The sequence below is a fragment of the Hypanus sabinus genome, chromosome X2 (genome assembly GCF_030144855.1).
Source record: "Hypanus sabinus isolate sHypSab1 chromosome X2, sHypSab1.hap1, whole genome shotgun sequence".
Classification (NCBI taxonomy): domain Eukaryota; kingdom Metazoa; phylum Chordata; class Chondrichthyes; order Myliobatiformes; family Dasyatidae; genus Hypanus; species Hypanus sabinus.
This window is the reverse complement of record NC_082739.1, coordinates 14451960-14474182: the sequence shown is the minus strand read 5'-3', so window position 1 is coordinate 14474182 and position 22223 is coordinate 14451960. Positions and strand designations below refer to the sequence as shown.

The 22223-nt window shown below is 37.0% G+C and overlaps 1 protein-coding gene across 7 annotated transcripts in view; it reads right to left on the bottom strand.

Moving 5' to 3' along the window:
- LOC132385182 (rho guanine nucleotide exchange factor 12-like) overlaps nucleotides 1-22223 on the bottom strand; it is a 136758-nt gene that overhangs the window by 6021 nt on the left and 108514 nt on the right. For all 7 annotated transcript variants that reach the window (XM_059957046.1, XM_059957047.1, XM_059957049.1 and 4 more), the window contains 9 exons: nucleotides 16072-16149; nucleotides 15871-15946; nucleotides 13739-13906; nucleotides 13003-13090; nucleotides 10598-10672; nucleotides 4955-5052; nucleotides 4221-4463; nucleotides 3205-3654; nucleotides 2304-2560 (listed from right to left, as the gene is read on the bottom strand). In XM_059957046.1, coding sequence (XP_059813029.1) covers nucleotides 2304-2560; nucleotides 3205-3654; nucleotides 4221-4463; nucleotides 4955-5052; nucleotides 10598-10672; nucleotides 13003-13090; nucleotides 13739-13906; nucleotides 15871-15946; nucleotides 16072-16149 — 1533 coding nt within the window. The remainder of the gene's footprint in view (nucleotides 1-2303; nucleotides 2561-3204; nucleotides 3655-4220; nucleotides 4464-4954; nucleotides 5053-10597; nucleotides 10673-13002; nucleotides 13091-13738; nucleotides 13907-15870; nucleotides 15947-16071; nucleotides 16150-22223) is intronic.

Sequence of the window (22223 nt, the reverse complement as noted above, 5' to 3'; positions counted from 1 at the left end):
AGACTAGTGACCATTTTATGACTCTGCATGCGAAGAAACATTAGTCTCCATATGATCTCCATGTGTTTGCTCTCAGTTCTTAATTTCAAGCATCATTTTTATTTGGTTACCCGGAAATATCAGTTTTCATTTTGTCACTTTAATGATATGGAGGAAACAATGGTGAATTTAAGATGTGCAGGGAAAAGAAAATTGGCTTGGGTACTTTGAACTGCTATATTTGGTTATTATTCACACTCCACTTCAGGAAAACACAAGTCTATGGATACACTTGCAGCTCCAGTAACAAGCAGATTTCTAACCACTCAAGGTTATACAGAATAGACAGAATTAATACATTGCTTCAGTGTTCACCAGTGAGAGGGACCTTAATAACCTAGAACAGACCAAAGTGTTGGAGCACGTTGAGGTTAAGAAAAAGGCAGGGTTGGAGCTTTTTAAGAACATTAAGAGAGATAAGTCCCTGCGGCCAGACAGGCTATACTAGAGGCTAATAGAGGAAGCGATTGTTTGGATGTTGAAGATGAACTTTGAATCCACACTGGCCACAGTACCACCACCAGATTGGAGGATGACAAAAGTTGTAGTACTTCTGTTCAGTAAGGGCAAATGGGATAACCCTGGGAATTATAGACCAGTGAGTCTTACTTCAGTGGGCAACAAACTAATGGGAGGATTGTTAGGGGCAGGGTTTATGACCACTTGAAGAAGCATTAGGAATAAACAGCGCGACTTTGAGATGGGCAGGACATGCCTCACGAGCCTGTTTTTGTTCCCCCGGGGAAATGACTAAAATTGATGAAGGTAGACCAGTGGACGTGGTGTATATGGATCAATTGACAAGGTTCCCCATGGAAGACTCATCCTGAAAGTCAAGACACGGGATCCATTGAACTTGGCAGAATGGATTTGGAATAGGCTTGCCCGCAGAAGGCAGAGAATGGCAGTAGATGGAACACATTGTGCTTGGAGGTCAGTGACTAGTGGGTGTTCTGCACCAATCTTTTCTCGGTGATTTTTTAAAATAAGTTACTGGATTTGGAAGTGCAAGGGTGGGTTATTAATTTTACAGATGAGATGAAGTTTGGTGATGTTGCGGTTAGTGTAGTAGGTTGCTGTAGTCTATAATGGGACATTGACAGGATGGAGAGCTAGTCTGCGAAGTGAGAAATGGAGCTCAATCTAGAAAAATGTGAAGTGATACACTTTGAAAGGTCAAAATTTACGATTAATTTTAAGGTCACAGGATTAATGGCAGGATTTTTAACAGTGTGGAGAAACACATGGATCTTGGAGTCCAAGTCCATAGATCCCTCAAAGCTGCGATGCAAGTTGTTAGGGTATTTAAACCGTATGGTGTGCTGGCCTTCATTAGTTGAGCCACAAGATAATGTTGCAGCAGCTCTCTAAAACTCTGGTTAGACCACACTTGGAGCACCAGTTCTGGTCACCTCATTATAGGAAGGATATAGAAGCTTTAGAGAGGCTGCAGAGGAAATTTACCAAGATGGTGCCTGGATTGGAAGAGGCTGATATACTGGAGGCACTTAAGAGACTCTTACATAAGTACGTGGATGAAAGAACAATGGAAGGTTATAGGCTGTGTTGGATGAAAGGGTTTGGGTTGATTGTGGAGTAGGTTAGAAGGTCAGCACAATATCATGCACTGTTCTATGTTCTAGACAAAATGGAAAAAGATATTTAGTTGAACTGCCTGCCAGTGTTTAAGTTCTGCCCATGCCCTCACACTCTCCATCTCTGTCAGCCTATCGATTCCTTTTTCCGTTTTGCATTTATCAGCTTCCCCATGCCTGCATTTATGCCATTTATTTCAACTGCTCCAAGTTGAGGCAGTTTCTGAACAGATTCCCCTAAACTTCCTGATGTATTCTTCCGACTACTAGTTCTGGTCATAGGAAAAGCTCCGTAGCCGCTTGATAAATGCATACACCATTTTAAAGACCTCCACCAGTTCACAGTCCCAACTTTCATTGCTCAAAGGAGAAAAATAACAACAGGAAAAAAACTGTTACACATTCAAACAAAAGGACTCTGCTCTACTGAAACATTCAACAGCAACCTACCTCACACATTTATCCTGTGTTTCCCCCAGGGAGATTAAAACCACCTCTCACTTCTTTAACAGTAACATTTAATTGTGGATAACAGTGGATAAATTTTCCAAACTATGCTGACAAAGAAAATTCACCAGCTCCATCACAGGAATGGAATAAATCTTTATGGGGTGTAACAGAATGTCAAATAAACTGTTGACTAGGTAGATCTCAAAAAAAGCATGTTACCTTTAAATACTTCAGATCAGACTCGATATTATGTATGAATTGGAGGATTTGGTTGCGCACGTGTGAAGGAAGCAGCTGTCTGATTCCTGCCTCTGACCCTTCAGCAGTACAAGGATCAGTTACACTGTTGCTCTCCCTTGTCTCAATGCTTTGGGTGATGCAAACCATAGAATAATCAGGCGGAAGTGCAGACATATCTATTTCATCAGTGGAGCTCCCTTCAGTCTGTGGAAAGTCATCTAGGCTTAGGAAATTCCCTGCCAAAGTGAATAAAAGATTTTAATAAAAGTTAGTGATTCCTCTAAGGATCTCAGATTGAAGAAAATTTCTTTAAAAGAAAATCAAAATCTCACTTTATAATCACACAAATCAATACTTTATTCTAACTATGCAACTCTTGCTGGAAGACAAGACAATTAAACCAATGCACCAATGGTGCAGAAAGCCAAGTAATTAGTCTCAAGAATAGTGAAAGGAGAACAATTTGAAAACAGCTAAGAAACAAAATCCTTGTTGGAAACACCAACAGGTCTATGAAAAATGGATACCAGTTGAGCATGCAACTCATGTCATGGGTAGCACAGAGGTTAGCGGAATGCTTTACAGCGTCAGCGATCAGAAGATCAGGGCTCAATTCCCGCCACTGTTTATAAGGAGCCTGTATGTCCTGCCCATGACTGTATGCTGCTCTGGTTTCCTCCCACATTCCAATTAAAAAAAACACATGTAGGTTACGGTTAGTGAGTTGTGGGCAAGCTGGTGCTGAAGGCATGGCAGGTTGCCCCCAGTGCATCTTCGGACTGTGTTGGTCATGAATGCAAACAACACATTTCAATGCATGTTTTGATGCACAGGTGACAAATAAATCTAACCTCTCTCTTAAAATTCACTCGAAACTAACCTGATGCGCAGGCTTGTGACCTTGCCTCCTCTTCTTTGTTCAGACTTGAGCTGTTCCCTTGTGATCGACGCTCGTCTGAATGATCTTCTGGAGCATCATAGAACCTCTCTCCAGCATCATCAGCTACCAAGTCTGGTCCGTGACCTTCAGTTGTGACGCGTTCACTGTGACCCGCTTCCAGTGTCAACTGACGGGTAAATTTAGTCCTTTCACTAACTCTGGTATCAGTCTCCAATTCTTCCAGTGTCCCATTGGCCATCTCCACCTGATGCTGCAGTGCTTTGTTGGGCATCTCACCTTGAAAGCACATCATTGTGTCAGGTGGCCCATCTGTCTCCTGCTTTAGTGATAAACTGTCTTCATCTGCAAGGTGCTGAACAGAAGTCCCATCGCTGGCCTCGTCATCTGAACCCAGCAGCTGAACCATCAGTATCTGCTTCAAGGAATGAACTAAGGAGAAGTAGGGAACACTGCAGTAAATGAAATGCTAGGGACTTTGCAGTAACTAAGAAACATTTTCAATATTGCAAATGTGACAATGGGCAGCTCAGGTTGAAAGGTGGCCAAAGATAAATCATCCCGAGTTGAAATGTCTAATATTAGAGTACTTGCAATTAAGGTGGGGGCGGGGGGGGGGGGGGGGAGGAGGAGAAATTCAAAGGAGATGTGCAGGTCAACATTTTTTAAAAATATAACAACAGAGTGGTTGATGTCTGGAATTCTCTGCCAGAGGTGGCAGTAGAGTAAAATACCATAGAAGTGTTCAAGAGGCTGTTACATAGGCAAACAAAGGGATATGGACCATGTGTTGGCAGAAGGGATTAGTTTAGTTAGAGTTTAATTAGTTTGGCACAGTGTGGCACAGAGGACCTGTTTCTGTGCTGGAATGTTCTTTGTTTTTTGCTTAAACCAGCTAACATATGAATTGAGACACCTACCAAGATGGACCCCTGTGATATGCACTCATTTCTCCCTATCATATGTACATACCAAAAGGGAGAATAATATTTACTTACGGTTTATTAGTGCAGCCTCTGCTCTTGAATAAGGGAATGATGATACTGAACTGTGAGCCCGACTTGAGTAGTGCAGCTCAGTGCTTCTGTAGGGGGGCTGCCCTGCAGTTGGTCTTCGGAGGCTGTTATAGTCTTGTATGTACCTGGGCTGCTCCTCTGTCTCCTGCGCAGAGATGATTGCACTATGTTTCTGCTTGCTGGACGCTGAGATATTCACAGCGAGTGGGTCATCAACCTCTTTACCTGTGACAGTGATCAATCATTACTCAGACCATTCAAAACTATTCTTGCCTTATCCCGTGGCTGTATTCTTGATGACAACCTGATCTTAAGGCAACATCTACTGGCACAACTGCAGGAACTTATTATTAGTAGATAGTAGTGATCAGAATGACTTTTGAAATGTCACTTGCTTACGCTCGACTTAAAGCTATAACTACATCCGTGACAGTTTCTTCATGATTCAGCCCCTTATTCCCACCACCTCTTCACACAAAAGAAGTTCACATTTTCTCCCACCTTTTGGAAGTGTCAAGTTCTATGAACAATTTTGGGAAGGAGAAATTAAACTGAATGATCTACAGCAGGAAGCAGATCAGACCTGCAAAAAATGTCCCATAAAACACTCGGAAGAGCAATCCAAATAGCACATGTACTAATGATGCACGAGATGTACCATCACATATTGATTCAGATACCTCAGGAACACACTCATCCTTGATATATTGTAGTACCTTGTGTTGAATCACTGCTGCTCGACACCCTTCCTTGGACTTTCCTTGATCCACCTTGCTGGATTGTGCTTATATTTTCTTCATCCTCTTGCTCACTCCTGCATTAAACACACAATCATTAAACTTGTTATGGGGGGGGAAGAATCCAGGCTAGTGTTAGTTTTGAAAGAGTTTGCTCAGTATTCCCAGATGTAGGCTAATGCACTTCTTTTCTTTAAAAAAAAGATATTTATATGACCCCTCTAATGCATTTATTGATATGTCACCAAAGATGAGCAAATTTCTACAGGAGAGCATTGTGACGGGTTGCACTGCTATCTGTTATGGAGGCTCCAATGCACAGGATTGAAAGAGGCTGGAAGAGGGTTGTAGACTCAGCCAGCTCCATCATAGGCATAATCCTCCCCACCATCGACAATACTTTCAATATCCTCAAGGTGGCATCCATCATTAAGGGCTCTCACCATTTGGGACATCCTCTTTTAGTACCATGATCAAGGAGGAGATACAAGAGCCTGACGACTGACACTCAACATTTTCAGAACAACTTCTTCTCCTTTGCCTTCAGATTTATGAATGATCCATGAACCAATGAACACCGTCTTCCTATTCCTCTTTTGTACTATTTACTTTTTTTTGTAACCTTTAGTAATTTTTCTCTTGCATTATACACCAAGTGGTCACTTTATGTACATCCTTTACCTAATAAAGTGGCCACTGAGTGTACATTCGTGGTCTCCTGCTACTGTAGACCATCCACTTCTAGGTTTGACGTGTTGTGCTTTCAGAGATGCTCTTCTGCACACCACTGCTGTAATGCATGATTATTTGAGTTATCTTCCTGTCAGCTTGAACCAGTCTAGCCATTCTCCTCTGACCCCGCTCACTAACAAGGCATTCTCACTCACAGAACTGCCACTCACCGGATTTTTGTTTTGTTTGTTTTGCATCATTCTCTGTAAACTCTAGAGACTGTTGTGTGTGAAAATCCCAGGAGATCAGCAGTTTCTGAGATACTCAAATCACCCCATATGGCACCAATAATCATTCTGCAGTTGAAATCACTTATAGATGTCATGGTGACTCTTCACAAACTCCTAAGGATGCAGAGGTGCTGCCATGCTTTCTTTGTTAATGCACATACGTACACGGCCCGAGAGAGGTCCTCTGAAATGAAAACGATGAGGAATTTCAAGTTGCTGACCTTCTCCACCTCTGATCCTCCAATGAGAACTGGCTCATGGACCACCGGTTCCATCCTCCTGAAGTCAATAATCAGCTCCTTGGTCTTGCTGACATTGAGTAAGAGGCTGTTGTTGTGGGACCACTCAGCCAGATTTTCAACCTCCCTTCTATTCGTCATCACTTTTGATTTGGCCAACAACAGTGGTGTCATCAACAAACTTAAATATGGCATTGGAGCTGTGCTTAGCCACACAGTCACAAGTGTAAAGCAAATAAAGCAGGGGCTAAGCCTCGTGGTGCACCTGTGCTGGAGATTGAGAAGGAGATGTACTGCCAATCTGAACTGACTGGGGTCTGCAACTGAAGAAATCAAGGATCCAATTGCACAAAGAGGTATTGAGGCTAAGATCTTGAAGTTTATTGATTAGTTTTGAGGGGATAATGGTATTGAATGCTGAGCTGTAGTCAATAAAGAGCATCCTGATGTATACATCTTTGCTGTCCAGATGTTCCAGAGTTGAATGAAGAGCCAATGAGATGACATCAGATGTGGACCTGTTGCGTCAGCAGGCAAATTGGAGCAGATCTAAGTCACAAATTTCACGGCATATATCACTGATAATGAACCTGATTCTGATCATCTCCAGCATATCAGGCATTATTAATTGGCACAAAAAAAAAAGAATTGTTTTTGGGCTGCCTTCAGTTAGTAAATGCTTTCTTAAGATCAAGATTCAAGTTTATTTATCACGTGTACATTGAAACAGAGTGAAATGCAATTGTTTGCATTAACAACCAACGCATCTGCAGGCAGCCCAAAAGTGTTGCCACACATTCTGGTGCCAACATAGCATGTCCACAATGATCAGAAGAACAACAGAGAACACAAGCCCCACTGCTCCCTCCTTTCTTTCTTTCTAAATCTTTTTATTATTATTAGTAATATGGACAGAATACAAATGATATATTGATAAAGAAATTACAAACATACAAATTCCATTATATATGAAAAAAAACATACATAGTTACAATATAAATGAATTTACCAAGACATAAGCCATAAAATATATGAACATGGTAAGTCTAAATATTTCATAATATATGATATAAAAAACAGAAAAAATAAAAAAAATATATATATATAATGCAAAACTAGCTAATCTACTAATCTAATAACTAATATAGAAGAAAAAAGAAGCAAAAAAAGAGAGAGAAAAAAAGGGGGCTGTTTATAATATCTCACAAGAATAAATATTGATCAATGCCGTCACTTCCGGTCCTCTCAACATACATAAGCTAAAAGCTGGGAAATCAAATGAACTTGGAACAGGGTCATATTACATCATATGAAAATATTGAATAAATGGTCTCCATAACTTTTCAAATTTAATAGAAGTCTCAAAAGCACCACTTCTAATTTTTTCTAAATTTAAACATAACATAGTTTGAGAGAACCAATTAAATACAGTGGGAGGATTAATTTCCTTCCAATTCAACAATATAGATCTTCTAGCCATCAGAGTTAGAAATGCAATCATTCGACGGGCAGAAGAAGATAAATGCAGTGAGTCTAACATTGGTAAACCAAAAATTGCGGTAATAGGATGAGGTTGTAAATCAATATTCAAAACCGCAGAAATAATATCAAAAATATCTTTCCAATACTTCTCCAAAAATGAACAAGACCAAAACATATGAGTTAAAGACGCAATTTCAGATTGACATCTATCACAAATAGGACTAATATGAGAGTAAAAATGAGCTAATTTATCCTTGGACATATGGTCCCTATGTACGACCTTAAATTGTATTAATGAATGTTTGGCACATAACGATGATGTATTAACTAATTGAAGAATTCTATCCCAATTCTCACTAGAAATAATAAGGCTAAGCTCTCTTTCCCAATCCTTTTTAGTCTTATAAAGAGGCTCTGAACGTATCTTCATAATTATATTATAAAGTTTTGAAATAAGCCCTTTCTGAAAAGGGTCTAATTCAAATAAACTCTCCAAAATATCTGAAGGCACAAAATTTGGAAACGTAGGGAGTACAGAACATAAAAAATGTCTAATCTGTAAATATCCAAAAAAATGAAATCTAGGCAAGTTATATTTGTTGGATAATTGCTCAAAAGACATGAAACAATTGTCCAAAAATAAATCAGAAAAGCTTAGTAATCCCTTAGTTTTCTAAGCCGAATAAGCTTGATCTATAATGGAAGGGTGGAAAAAACAATTAGATACAATAGGACTATTTAAAACGAATTGAGTCAACCCAAAAAATCTCCGAAATTGAAACCATATACGCAAAGTATGTTTAACTATTGGGTTGTCAATTCGTTTCGGCAATTTAGAAAGAGCAAAAGGGAGAGAAGTCCCTAAAATAGAACCCAGAGCATAAGCTGATACAGATTTAATTTCTAAACTCACCCAACGAGGGCCGAAAGATCCACCCCCATCTTTCAACCAGCATAACAAGTATCTAATATTAACTGCCCAATAATAAAATCTGAAATTAGGTAATGCTAACCCACCTTCCTTTTTTGTCTTCTGTAAATATATTTTACCTAACCTGGGATTTTTATTCTGCCATATATATGAAGAAATTTTTGAGTCAACATTAGTAAAAAAAAGATTTCAGGATAAAAATTGGTATCGCTTGAAAAATATATAAAAACTTAGGTAAAATAACCATCTTAATAGCATTAATCCTACCTATTAGGGATAAAGGTAATGGTGACCACTTAGTAAACAAACCTTTAATCTGATCAATTAAGGGTAAAAAATTAAATCTAAATAAATCTTTATGGTTTTTTGTGATTTTGATCCCTAAATAAGTAAAAGAATCATTAACTAATTTAAAAGGTAAATTTCCATAAATTGGGACCTGTTTATTCAAAGGAAACAATTCACTTTTATTAAGATTTAACTTATACCCAGAAAACTCACTAAATTGAACCAATAATGATAAAACTGCTGGGATGGATTTCTCCGGGTCCCTCCTACCCACGCATAAACACAGTCCTTTAGCCACAGGTCAGGCCTCTAGCGTATTCAGACTTGCAGACATTGGGCTTTGTTTCCCAGCGGGTTCGCAGACTCAGCTAATATTGGTCTATTTCGACTAATACTGTGCATAGTACTCCAGGTACAGCCTCAGCAAAACCTTGTGAAAATGTTGCAATCCTTCCTTATTTCTGACTTGAACCCTTCATGCTATTAAGACCAAATGCTATTTGCCTACCTAACTTTTAACTGCACTTGCCTGCTACTTTTTGTGATTAATGCACAAGATCTCGATGTGATAGGGAAATTACTGAAGATCTTCTGGAACATGTTCTACTCATTTGGAAAAGAGTGGCTTTATTAGTGATTGGCAGAGAGGACTGTGCCTATTATGGAGCTGGCAGAGTGTATAATTCTCTACAGCCTCTTTTGATCCTGTGCTTTGGAACTTTCATAACAGGCAGTGTTGAAAGCTATCAGAATGCTTTCCATAGTACTTCTGCAAAAATTTGTTATCAGTCAGCATAGATTTGTGTAGGGCAAGACCCAGTCTCACAAATTTTGAGGAAATGATTGAGATGACTATTGGTAGGGCAATGGATGCTCTCCACATGGACCTTAATAAAGCACTTAATAAAGCAAGGTCCCCCATGGTAGGCTGGAGTAGAAGATTAATTCATAAGGGATCCATGGAAAATTGGTAAAGTTGGATTCAAATAAATGGCTTGGATGCAGAGGCAGAGTATGACAGAATTTGCTATCTACCCTATAAATCCACCCCATAATTTTGTATGCCTCTGTCATTTCATCACTCTGCTTTCTTCAATTCAGGGAAAGCAGACCCAGGCTTTCCAATATCTCCTGATAACATCTCTGCATCCTCTCTACCTCTAACCCCATCCTCTCTATAGTGCAGTGACCAAAACAGTACACAATGCTCCAAGTGCGGTCTAACCAAATTTTGTGCAACTATCACATTACACCCCAAAGTGATGTAGATCAAGCGTGATACATGTCACATTGTTGAGTCCCAATATCCACATCACAACACATCCTTCTTGAGTTTTCTGAATATTGAGGGTTGTGGGCCCATAGGAGATTCGGTATGGAAATAAGAGTAGAATGGGATATTCAGCACTCTTTCCTGACAATTAACTGAGCACCAAGCACTCATCACTGCAGACCCACAAGAAGTATCCAATTGTCCCTGTTATGCCATTAGACCAAAGAATCAAGTCATTTCTCAAATGGAAATAGATTTCTTTTTAACATTAACACTCCAAAAATAGCTTGGATTATTGAGAAGCTTCATCTTCAAGTGGATCAAAACAACAGAAATCTGCTCTCCATTTGGAAAATATTTATGGTCTGAATTTATGGATAATTACATATTTTAAATTACTTTTGATTACTATCCAGTAATGTGTCACCACGCAGGAGAAATACTTACTCAGTAGGTGGTTCTGAGGCATGGTGGATTGGTGCCTTTATCGATCCCGAAGTCTGTGTGATTAAATACTGCCACCTGTAAATGTAATGGAAAAGGATCAGTGGGAAATGACAGTTTAATATCCTACCTTAAACTCAGCCTTGGATTACTGATCTTAAAGGCACAGGAAAAGGCCATTCTGCTAAAATTGTTTCCATATCCAGTCCACATTTATATTTTTTTCAACATTTAACCATTTTCTTGTTATAATGAGCTGACAATTCAATCTCAGATTCAAAGAATGGCAATGGTTTTGTATTTCTAATGTCTCTATTCATCAAAACAGATTTGTGAATAACAGCATACAGATCTTAACTAAGTTAGCCTATCCTACCTTTTAAAAACATCTGTTTATCATTTTATTCTGCTATAACTTTTGCTTGCCCATATCTGCCAATGTCCTTACAGTCTCTTCATTGTTGATCACACTTGGATAAATCATGCCATCCATCCATAATGGTCCTGTTCCACATTCTTTGTGAATTTGTATATTTATTCATTCATTAAGCACAGTCATATAGAACAGAAACAGGTACTTGAATGCATCATGTCCATGCCAACCATTAAGTATCCATCTATACTATTCCCATTTCCTTCGTAGGACTTGACATGCTGCAAATAATCCCTTTACAATTTTAAAACTAAGAAATTGATTGAGTTTTTTACACCATCCCAGTTCTAATGCTGCGATGGAATTACCATTTCACTCTATTCCCCCAGAAAAGAAAAATCATAACCAAGAATCTGTAAGGAGTTTGCATGTTCTCCCCATTACTACCTGGGTTTCTTCCCACATTCTGAAGACATACAGGATAGGGTTAGTAAGTTATGGGCAGAGTATGTTGGTGCTGGAAATATGACAACACTTGCAGGCTGCTCTAAACACATCCCTTGACTGTGATGGTTGTTGATGCAAATGACACATTTCACTTTATGCTTCAATGTTTTGATGTGCATGTGACAAATAAAACTTCTTTTTCTTTTCAGCCCCAAGTCCTGTTCCAGACTCCGTTACATCTCCACTAACGCCATTTAGCAGCAATTTTGTCTCCAGCTCACCTCTTTTATTGCATTACTTTGTGGGCTTACACAAAATGCAAACATCTCTTGTTTACTCTTCAGTCTTACTCGGTTTAATCTTTCCTTTCCAGGCAAAAAAAGCAGGAGAGATTAGGATAAGTTTTCTTTTTACAAATCAAATTGTTATCCACTCAAAGGATGGTGGAAGGAAATTTAGTTGGTGACTTTTAAAAGGAAATTGTATAAAGGGGAAAAATTGCAGGGCTCTTGCAGTGGGACTGGAACTAATTGGATTGCTCTTTCTAAGAGCTGACGGATATACAATGATCTCTTTTGGAATTGTATGATTCAGTAACCAGACTTTCCACTTTTCTTATTTTAGATTTCCTACACTTTGCCCTTTTTGCATTCTTCTGCATCTTGTCCTTTATTTAAAATAATGCAATTTCAACTTATTAATTTAAAACCTTTCTCATGCACGTAGCCTTCATGTTCCCAAATACTTTCGGAAGTCTAACCCTTTAAGTGATTTCAAAGTCACAGGGATCTGAATCTGCAACCAACACACCACACCCCTTCATCCCAAATCACTCCAGTCTGGCTTCCAACTCTAGTTCACTTTTAAACTCAGGGCATCTGAAGTAATCATGAAATTACTGCTCTTGAAGGATATCCAAATCCTGCAAATCCATATTCTGTTTTGTCTTAATTTATTGCATCTGGGTTGAATAATGAATTCTTGCCGCTCATCTCCTCATGTTATAATCTTCCATTGTTGAAAATAAAAGCAATTATTCATTAAGAACTCCTGGATACATAGAGCTTCTAAAAACTGTGTTTAAGGCTTTGGGTATGGAATGCACCATTATTAATGCAACTCTGCAACAAGCACCTCCTACTACATTCTACTCCAAATGTCGTAAGTGTCACTGTTTGCAGAATGCACCCGAGGCTGCAATAATTACCTATACGTGATGGTACTGTAACCCAGATAGAGTCAATACTCAGCATTTCACCAATGCCACTATATTAAACTTTCAATAGTATCGTGGTGTACTTTTAGTTGCACTAAAATATTCCATGAAACGAAGAAGCTCAACTATAAAGTGCCTCAAATTGTGGTTGAACCAAATTTATTACAAACCTGCATCACCTCTGTGCTTCTAACTTTAAGACTCCAACTTTGGGTATAAAGACTAGGATTCATTTAATTTTAGCATGTGGGAGTTATATTTCTTCATTTGTCCCAAAAAAAATCTGTTGTCCAGCTGGTCGACAGATTAAAAATTAAAAAGCAAAAGTTAATCCTGCAATCTCAGGTTTCCAACCATGTTAAGTGGGCTTACGTTTTCCGTTCAGACACTGTCTGGGCCACCAGCTCATAGATCTGTGCACCATCAGCTGACGTTGAGATGACGAAGAAAGCTTTGTTATCTGAAATTAGCAGGATTTCATAATTAGTGAACAAACACAAACTTTATTCCACTATAATTTCCACTTTCTTGTAACATACTCTGAGCCTTACACCCCCAAGAGAGGCTTATGCCCTTAAGACATCAACACATTCAGCTCCACGTTCAATTTGGTCAAGGCTGATCTATATATGAATTAGATCTACCTTCCATTACCTTATATACCAGTAGGTATATGAACCCACATCCCACCCCCCAACACACTCATTCAGTAGTTGCTTGGGGGACAGATAGCAAGATTTCTATTACCCTTTGTATCAAGTGAACAGTGTGGCTCTAATATTAAAATCTGCTTCCCTTGATCTGAATGTCTTCTTCATCCCCACATCCCACTCAAGTAGGAAAGAATTACACTGTTTATTTGACAGTAAAGCTCATAATGCTCAACACTCAATAGAATACAAGTGTAGTCACTGCAACTGGCATCACAATCGGAGTGAGAATAAAGGGTACGTTGTCACATCTCAGTGATGGCATACAGCCAATACAAGATGCCACTTGGGCAGTGCAGATCAACTTCCACCGTAAGTTGCTTTGCTTTTGACAATCCTTTCCACCTCATGCTTGAATTTTGATTCTCAATTCCACTGTTATCGCGAAAGCAACTGACCTGTTGCGACTTCTCGCACAAGCACAGCAGAGAGTTTGATGATGGGGCTGAAGATGTGTTTGGTATCAGCATTGGCAGCGAGATTTTTACTATGACACTTCAACACCAAACGCTCATCTTGTTTCTGGGATAGAACCAATATGTCCTCCAGCAGAAGTGTGTAGAGATCTGCATTGGTACAAAACAAGTATCCGTAAATTCTCAGCGAGATGCACTCATTGTAAATTGATTGATGGCTTTGTTAATAAATTTCGAGCAAAGTGCAGGGATTCGCAGGGAGCCAAGACCACTAAGTTTCCATATTTCGGGGGGGGTGGTGGCAGGGGTGGGTTCAAGTGAGATTCCACACCTCAGTAGTTGTCCCACATTAAAAGCAAACTTGAATATAGTTCAAAAGTCCGACTTCAGATTAAAAAAAAAGAAAGATTCCTGGATAGTGGCATTACACTGCAAAACATGAAGAGGAAAAACTCAAAAACCAATACAAAGGTAATGTTGGAGAGAATTATTTTTGATGCTGCAGTCAGTGTCGTGACTGAAAGCAAGTCACGAGCTTTGTAAAAATACACAGGACCACTTATTAAAAGCCGCTTCAGAGCAGAATGAGATAGAAGCCCTGCCACATCTTCTGAACATTTTGTAGCACCAGTATGTATGTAACACAGCATCACGCGTAGCTGTCCATCTGCTTCACACTGAGGAACTTAGCCTTCTCATCGCAAATCATTAAAAGAAATACAGTATACTGGTGTTGGAGGGGGTCATATCCCTAGAAAGCTATCTGTATTGATTTTCCACAACACAAAAACCTTGACAATAATTGACAAGTTTCTTTTGCATTTTGTGTTTATTTATTCTTTTGTTCACAAATTCCATAATTTTTGGTTGTGATATGTGAATTCTTTAAGGGCAAATTTCCATTGCTTAAACAGCTGCAATGTGGGTATGCACTGTATGGATATGCTAGTTATAGAAGCTGAAGGTTTAATGTCCAATACCTAAATACAAGGAAATGAATAACTAGCATCACTGCAGAGGCATAAATCACCAGATATTTACACTACTCAAACATAAGAACCAGTATTATAAATATCTGAGACTACAATAAAAAAATAGAAACTGATACCTGTATTATCACACTTGGGATACAGCAATCTCATCTGAGCATACCCAATAAAAGTATGTCTGCTACATATATATGAGGGACTAATCCAAAAAACTAAAATATATTCAAAACACAAGAACCAGAACTACTAAGTACCAAAGAGCATAAATACCAATGGGCCAAGAATCCGAATATGTAAACAGACATGACTCCTTTACGTAAATACTAGACCTATAGGAAACCTATATTGAAATATCCAAGACAAAATCTACCAGCTAAATAGCAGAGAGATAAGATCCAGGAACATAAATACATAAGAAATAGGAATCCTGCACTGTAATTGAGAAATTTGCACCACAAATTGTTGCAATAGGAACAATTGTTGTAACTATCCAAAACCATAAACATCCAGGAGAGATACCTGATTAACAAAACAAGTGCAGTACCCCAAATCACAGTGCAGCAGTAACACTTCACAAAATAAAGAATATAAGAATCATTATTTTCTCGACATCTGAATACTTTTGAATACAATCTGTATACCAACAGAATACTGAAAGGCTTTGATACAGTGGACATGGAGAGGATGTTTCCCATAGTGGGAGAGTCTAGGACCAGAGGGCACAGCCTCAGAATAAAAGGACATCCATTTAAAACTGAGATGAAGAGGAATTTCTTTAGTCACAGGGTGGTGAATCTGTGAAATTTATTGCCACAGACAGCTGTAAAGGCCAAGTTATTGGGTATATTCATAGCAGAGGTTGATAGGTTCTTGATTAATAAAGGTGCCAAAGGTTATGGGGAAAAGGCAGGAGAATGGAGCCGAGAGGGAAAAAGTAAATGAAAGGTGATCAAATGGGGGAGCAGACTCGATGGGCCGAATAGCCTGATTTGCTCCTAGACTTCCTACTTTTAGGAGACATTCAAGTACATGGGGTAACAAGTGATCAGGAAACAGTGCCCAAGCTAAACTCAGAGCAGAACACAAGACTAGGTGGTTCAGCTTCTGATGGAGAGTTTCACTCACCGATTGTCTTATCTTTATTCACCCGCCAAGTCAGAGGCCCTTCATGAATCATGATCCGCTTTGTTAGGTCCAGATTCTTAAACAGAGGTAATTACAAATAGAGTTAAATGTAAAATAGTTATCTGCAAAGTTTTATTAATCATTTCACAACTTAGCTTTAATAATGAAGGAGTTTGATATTTTTTCCATTAAATCACTCACCCGGAACTCCTCAATCAGCGGATAATCTGACTGCTTCAGGCTAGACAGGTCCAAGCGTCGCTGGTAATCTTCCAACCGCTGACATAAGAAAATGAATACCATTAACTTTCACAAGGAAATATCAGACAGTTCTCACAACAGAAAGCACTTCAAGCTGCTGATGTCCTGAGCTTCTATACCTTACGTTTTAAAGATAGGCTTTGGGCTCTTTGATAAGCAAGAGGCTTTTTCATGAATCTCAAGTTGCCATAACAGCTCCCTCTGTCATGGATCAATTACACAGCGGTGCTAGAAAGTTTGGAAACCTGGAGAATTTTCTCTAAAAATGGCTAAAAGGTGATCAGATCTTTACGCAAGTCCTAAAGAGAACCAATTAAATAAACACAAGAAAATTATACTTGTTCATTTATTTATTAAGAAAAATGACCCAATATTACATGTATTTGGTGGAAAAATTATGTGAACCTTTGCTTTCAGTAACTGGCGTGACCCCTTGTACAGCAATAACTTCAACCAAATGTTTCCAGTAACACACACACACAAAATACTGGAGCAACTCAGCAGGCCAGGCAGCATTTGTGGAAAAGAGTAAACAGTCGATGTTTTGGGCCAAAACCCTTCAGCAGGCCCAGTCAGTTTTCTGCGTGTTGCTCAGATTTCCAGCATCTGCAGATTTTCTCTTGTTTCCGGTAACTGTTGATTAGTCCTGCACATCGGCTTGGAGGAATTTTAGGCCATTCCTCTTTATGAAATTGCTTCAACTCTGGGATGTTGGTGTGTTTCCTTGCATGACCTGCTTGCTTCAAGTCCTTTCACAACACTTCTATAGGATTAAGGTCAGGACTTTGACTCGGGGTGGAGTTTCAAGATGGCGACGTAAGCATCTGCCTTTTAGGCGCTCTTTATTTTTTTAACTATAATCACCCTTTAATTAGATCTTTTCGAACTTAATCATATGAGTTGCTACCTTTGATTGACCCTTTTTTCCTAAAATAATAGTTGATCTAATCTTGTCAAACCTAAAATGGCTACAAGTAAGAAATCGGCTAAGGATCCTGTATCCATCGACGCAATTTCTGGTCTTTTGGACATTAAACTGGATGTTAAATTTGCGGGTATGGAAAGTAAATTGGACAATAAACTGGATGCTAAATTTGCGGCTCTGGAAGGCAGACTAGAAGGTAAATTGGACAGTAAACTGTTAAGTTTGGAAAGGAGGATTACTTCGAAAATATCCGATCTTGAAGGAGTTGTTAAATCGCTTGAAACTAAGTTTCAGTCGCAGGCGTTAGAGGTTCAACAGCATGGAAATAAGATCACGACTCTTGAACAATCAATTTGTGAAAAAGCACGTACAATTGAAGTGTTAGAGAAGAAGATAGAGTCGACTGCTAAAACTTTAGATCAGTACAAGTTTAAAATTACTGATCTTGAAAATCGTTCTCGCAGACAGAATTTGCGCATCATCGGAATTCCCGAAAAAGTTGAGTCCGGTGATTTAACTGAATTTTTCTCTAAATTACTGTGGGAAATTTTCGGTGGTGAAGGTTTGAAAAATGAACCTGTTATTGACCGCGCTCATAGAGTTGCGAGGTTTTCGTCTGTGTCTGATAAACCACGAGCGGTGATTGTTCGCCTTCATTATCCTCGTGAGAAAGAGCTTCTAATTCGATTAGCTCGTAAAAAAGGTATGATCTCCTACAGAAATTATTCATTTCGAATAGTTGAGGACTACTCGTATGAAGTAATGAAAGCCAGGATCGCTTTTAAACCAGTGATGGCAGAGATTCATTCGATTGGATTTAAACAAGCTTTAATGTATCCAGCGAAGCTTAGAATGGTGCTGCCCGACAACAGTCTACACTTTTTTAACACTCCTGAAGAAGCGAAGAAATTTGTTGAAGAATATCGATCCTCTAGTGCAACTTGAACTATGAGTTACATTGAAGATTTTTTTTTTGGAGAGAGGATGTCATTTCATTTTAAGTTTTAACCCTGGAAGTTGGGTTATAACTTTTTATTTTGAACTATGGGTCTGGGTCTTTTTTTTTTACTACTATTATTATTGCTTATAGATGCTGTTTTAATTTTTATAATATCCTTTTTTATACACGTTTGTATTTTGTAATAATGAATTATTTTTTCAAAATGTCGTTTCTTCTTCCCATAAGTCTTTACTTTTTATAAGCGTTTATTTGCTTGCCTGTATTTAGAAATGGAACAAAGGTTTTGAATTCTTTTTCTTTAGTTTTTTTTTATATATGTTGTAGTGTCTATTAAATCTTTTTTTTTAAAAAATTCTATTTTGATAACTTTTTTACTAAATTTTCTTATTAGATTGCTGAATTTATATTCATATTTTGTAATATGGCTTTCTCAAAATGTCGTTTCTTCTTCCCATAAGTCTTGGCTTGTGAAACGTCATCTTTGTATCTGAATATGGAATTTCTTTTTTAAAGGTGTATCACATTTTTAAACTTTAATGTGCATTTTTTTTTATTAATGATTTTTCTGGTTTTACTATTTTAGTTTTTTTTTGATTTGTCTGATATGGGTGTGTATGTGTATGTGTATATATATATATATGTAGGTATATATATATATATATTTTTTTTTTTGCAACTCTATATTTTAATTGGGGTGTTATATAGTTTTTTCTTAAAAAATTTTCTTATGGAGCTGCCATCTTGAAATGGGGGTAATATTAGTATTAGTTTATGCGCCTGCCGCTTGGCTTTCTTTCAAAGGGTGGGGGGAGGGGGGAGGGATCTTTTTTCATGCTTTTGCTTTTTATTTTTTTGCTTTTAGTTTATGGGCTGACTTTAAATTGTTAATATTGTTGAGGTGTCAGGATCTCCGGTTGCTCCTGAATCAATTTTCCTTCTTCCTAAATTGTGGGTTATGTGTCTTTTTAACCTTTTATGATACACACAATTAATATTGGTATGATGGATAAATCTATTAACTTTATCTCGTGGAATACTAATGGTTTAAATCATCCGATTAAACGTAAAAAAATATTTAAAGTATTCCATAGATTGAACGCTAATATTATTTTTGCACAGGAGACCCACATTAGGAGGGAGGATAATCAACGTTTTTTTAGGTTCTGGAAAGAACAACAATTTCACTCAAATTGTACCGCTAAAATTAGGGGTGTGTCTATTTTTATAGACGCCTCAATTTCGTTTACACATTATGAAATTATTTCTGATCCACAGGGTAGATTTTTGTTGATAACTGGTTCACTTTTTAATCGGAAAGTTGTTTTAGTTAATATTTATGCTCCAAACTTTGATTGTCCTGAATTTTTTAAACGTTTATTTACTTCTCTTCCTAATTTGAATGAATATATGTTGATTATGGGTGGAGACTTTAATTGTTGTTTGAATCCTTCGATGGATAGATCTAAACCTATTCGAACTCTTCCGAATAGATCAGCTTTACTTATTAATTCTTTTATGGTTGATTCTGGAATTACTGAAATATGGCGGTTTTTGAACCCTAAAGATAAAGAATTTTCATTTTTTTCACATGTATATCATAGTTATTCTAGAATTGATTACTTTCTTATTGATCATCGTTTATTAACAGATGTTATTGATTGTAAATACGATTCTATTGCTATTTCGGATCATGCGCCTTTGAAGTTATCTATCAAGATTTCGGATTCTTCTATCAATACTAGATCTTGGAGACTTAATGCTACTTTACTTCAAGATCCAGAATTTATTACCTTCATAAAACAACAAATTGACTTATTTTTTTCAACAAACTATAATGAAGAGATTGATAAAGGAATACTTTGGGACTCTTTCAAGGCTTTTATTCGTGGACAAATTATTTCATATTCCGCTGGTAAAAGAAAACAAAGATATTCAGATATAGCTTTATTGGTGGATAAAATTAAAGAAATTGATAAGATTTATTCCGTTACTCCTACCAAAGAACTTTATAAGAAGAGAGTTGAGCTTCAAATGGAACATAGTTTATTATTATCTTCTTCAATTGAGAATCAATTAATTAAGACTAGGGCTCAATTTTATATTCATAGTGATCGAACTGGTAAATTGTTAGCTAATCAATTAAAAGCTATTTCGACTAAGCGACAAATTATTAAAATTCGTAAACAAGACGGTAATTTAACTACTGATTATAAAGAAATCAATAACACTTTTCAAGATTTTTATAAATCTTTATATCAATCAGAATTTGACGGTGACCGGTTTACGATGGATAATTTTTTTAATAATTTGAATATTCCTAAACTGATAGATGAAGATTGTAGCTTGCTTGATGCTCCTATTTCTATGGATGAAATAAGAGAGGCTATCTCATCAATGAATTCAGGGAAAGCTCCTGGTCCTGATGGTTTTATTGTAGAATTTTTTAAAACTTTTTCTTTATTGCTTTCTCCTTGGCTATGTGAAACCTTTAATGATGCGTTTGTTAAGAAGAGACTACCTCAATCGTTTTATGAAGCTACTATCTCTTTAATTCTTAAAAAAGATAAAGATCCTACCTTATGTGCATCTTATCGCCCTATATCATTATTAAATGTAGACTCTAAGATTCTTACAAAAATTTTAGCCATTAGATTAGAAAAGGTATTACCACAGATTATTTCAGAAGATCAAACTGGTTTTATTAGGAATCGATATTCCTTTTTTAATATTAGAAAATTGATTAACATAATTTATACTTCATCACCTACAACCCCAGAATGTGTTATCTCATTAGATGCTGAAAAAGCCTTTGATAGAGTTGAATGGACATATTTATTTAATGCATTGAGAAACTTTAATTTTAGTCCTAATTTTATATCATGGATTAAATTAATATATTATAAACCTGTTGCTTCTGTTCTTACAAATAATTATAGATCCTCTTTTTTTCAATTATCTCGTGGTACGAGACAAGGTTGTCCTTTAAGTCCTTTATTATTTAATATTGCATTAGAACCTTTAGCTATTGCTATTCGTGAGTCTCCTAATATTTTTGGTATTACCCGTAATGAGAAGTTATACAAATTATCGCTTTATGCTGATGATTTGTTGTTATATATTTCTAATCCTAGTAGGTCTATTCCTGCTATTTTATCCTTGTTGGCTCAATTTGGTAGCTTTTCTGGTTATAAGTTAAACTTAGATAAGAGTGAGTTATTCCCTTTAAACGCGCAAACTTTATTGAGTGATAGGATGCCATTTAAAGTTGTTACTGATAACTTTATCTATTTAGGTATAAAAATCACCAAGAAATATAAAGATTTATTTGGACTGAATTTTTTACCTATGCTTCATCAAATTCAGCAACTTACTACTAGATGGTCTCCCTTATTTTTACCATTAGTTGGTCGGATTAATGCTATTAAAATGATGATTTTACCGAAATTTTTATATTTATTCCAAGCTTTACCAATTTTTATTCCTAAATCTTTTTTTGATAATATTGATTCAAAAATTTCCTCATTTGTGTGGCAAAATAAAAATCCTAGGTTAAGCAAAAGGCAATTACAAAAGTCTAAAAAAGATGGTGGTCTAGCTTTACCTAACTTTAGATTTTATTATTGGGCGAATAATATTCGTAACCTAATGTACTGGAAACTAGATTTGGATTCACCTGTGTGCCCACAGTGGGTAAATTTGGAATGTAGTGAGGTTAAGGGATATTCTATATTTTCCGTTCTTGGTTCTTTTCTTCCTATTGATTTAGCCAAATTCAATAAACAGATATCTAACCCTGTTGTTAAACATACACTACGAATTTGGTTTCAATTTCGCAAATTCTTTAATCTGAAAAACTTTGCTCTGGACAGCCCTATTTTATGTAATTTTTTTTTTAAACCTTCATTGACAGATCAAGCTTTTAGTATATGGAAAAGGAAAGGTATAAAATGTTTTCGTGATCTTTTTTTTGAAGGTACTTTGATGTCTTTTGATCAACTATCCAACAAATTTGAATTACCTAAATCTAATTTTTTTAGATACTTACAAATTAGAAATTTCTTACATAAAATTCTTCCATCTTTTCCTAACTCAACTCCATCGGATTTTTCAGATTTGATTTTTACTTTTAATCCTTGTCAGAAGGGATTAGTAGCTTTTATTTATAACATGATTATGAAGATACAGCCAGAAATATCGGATAGAATT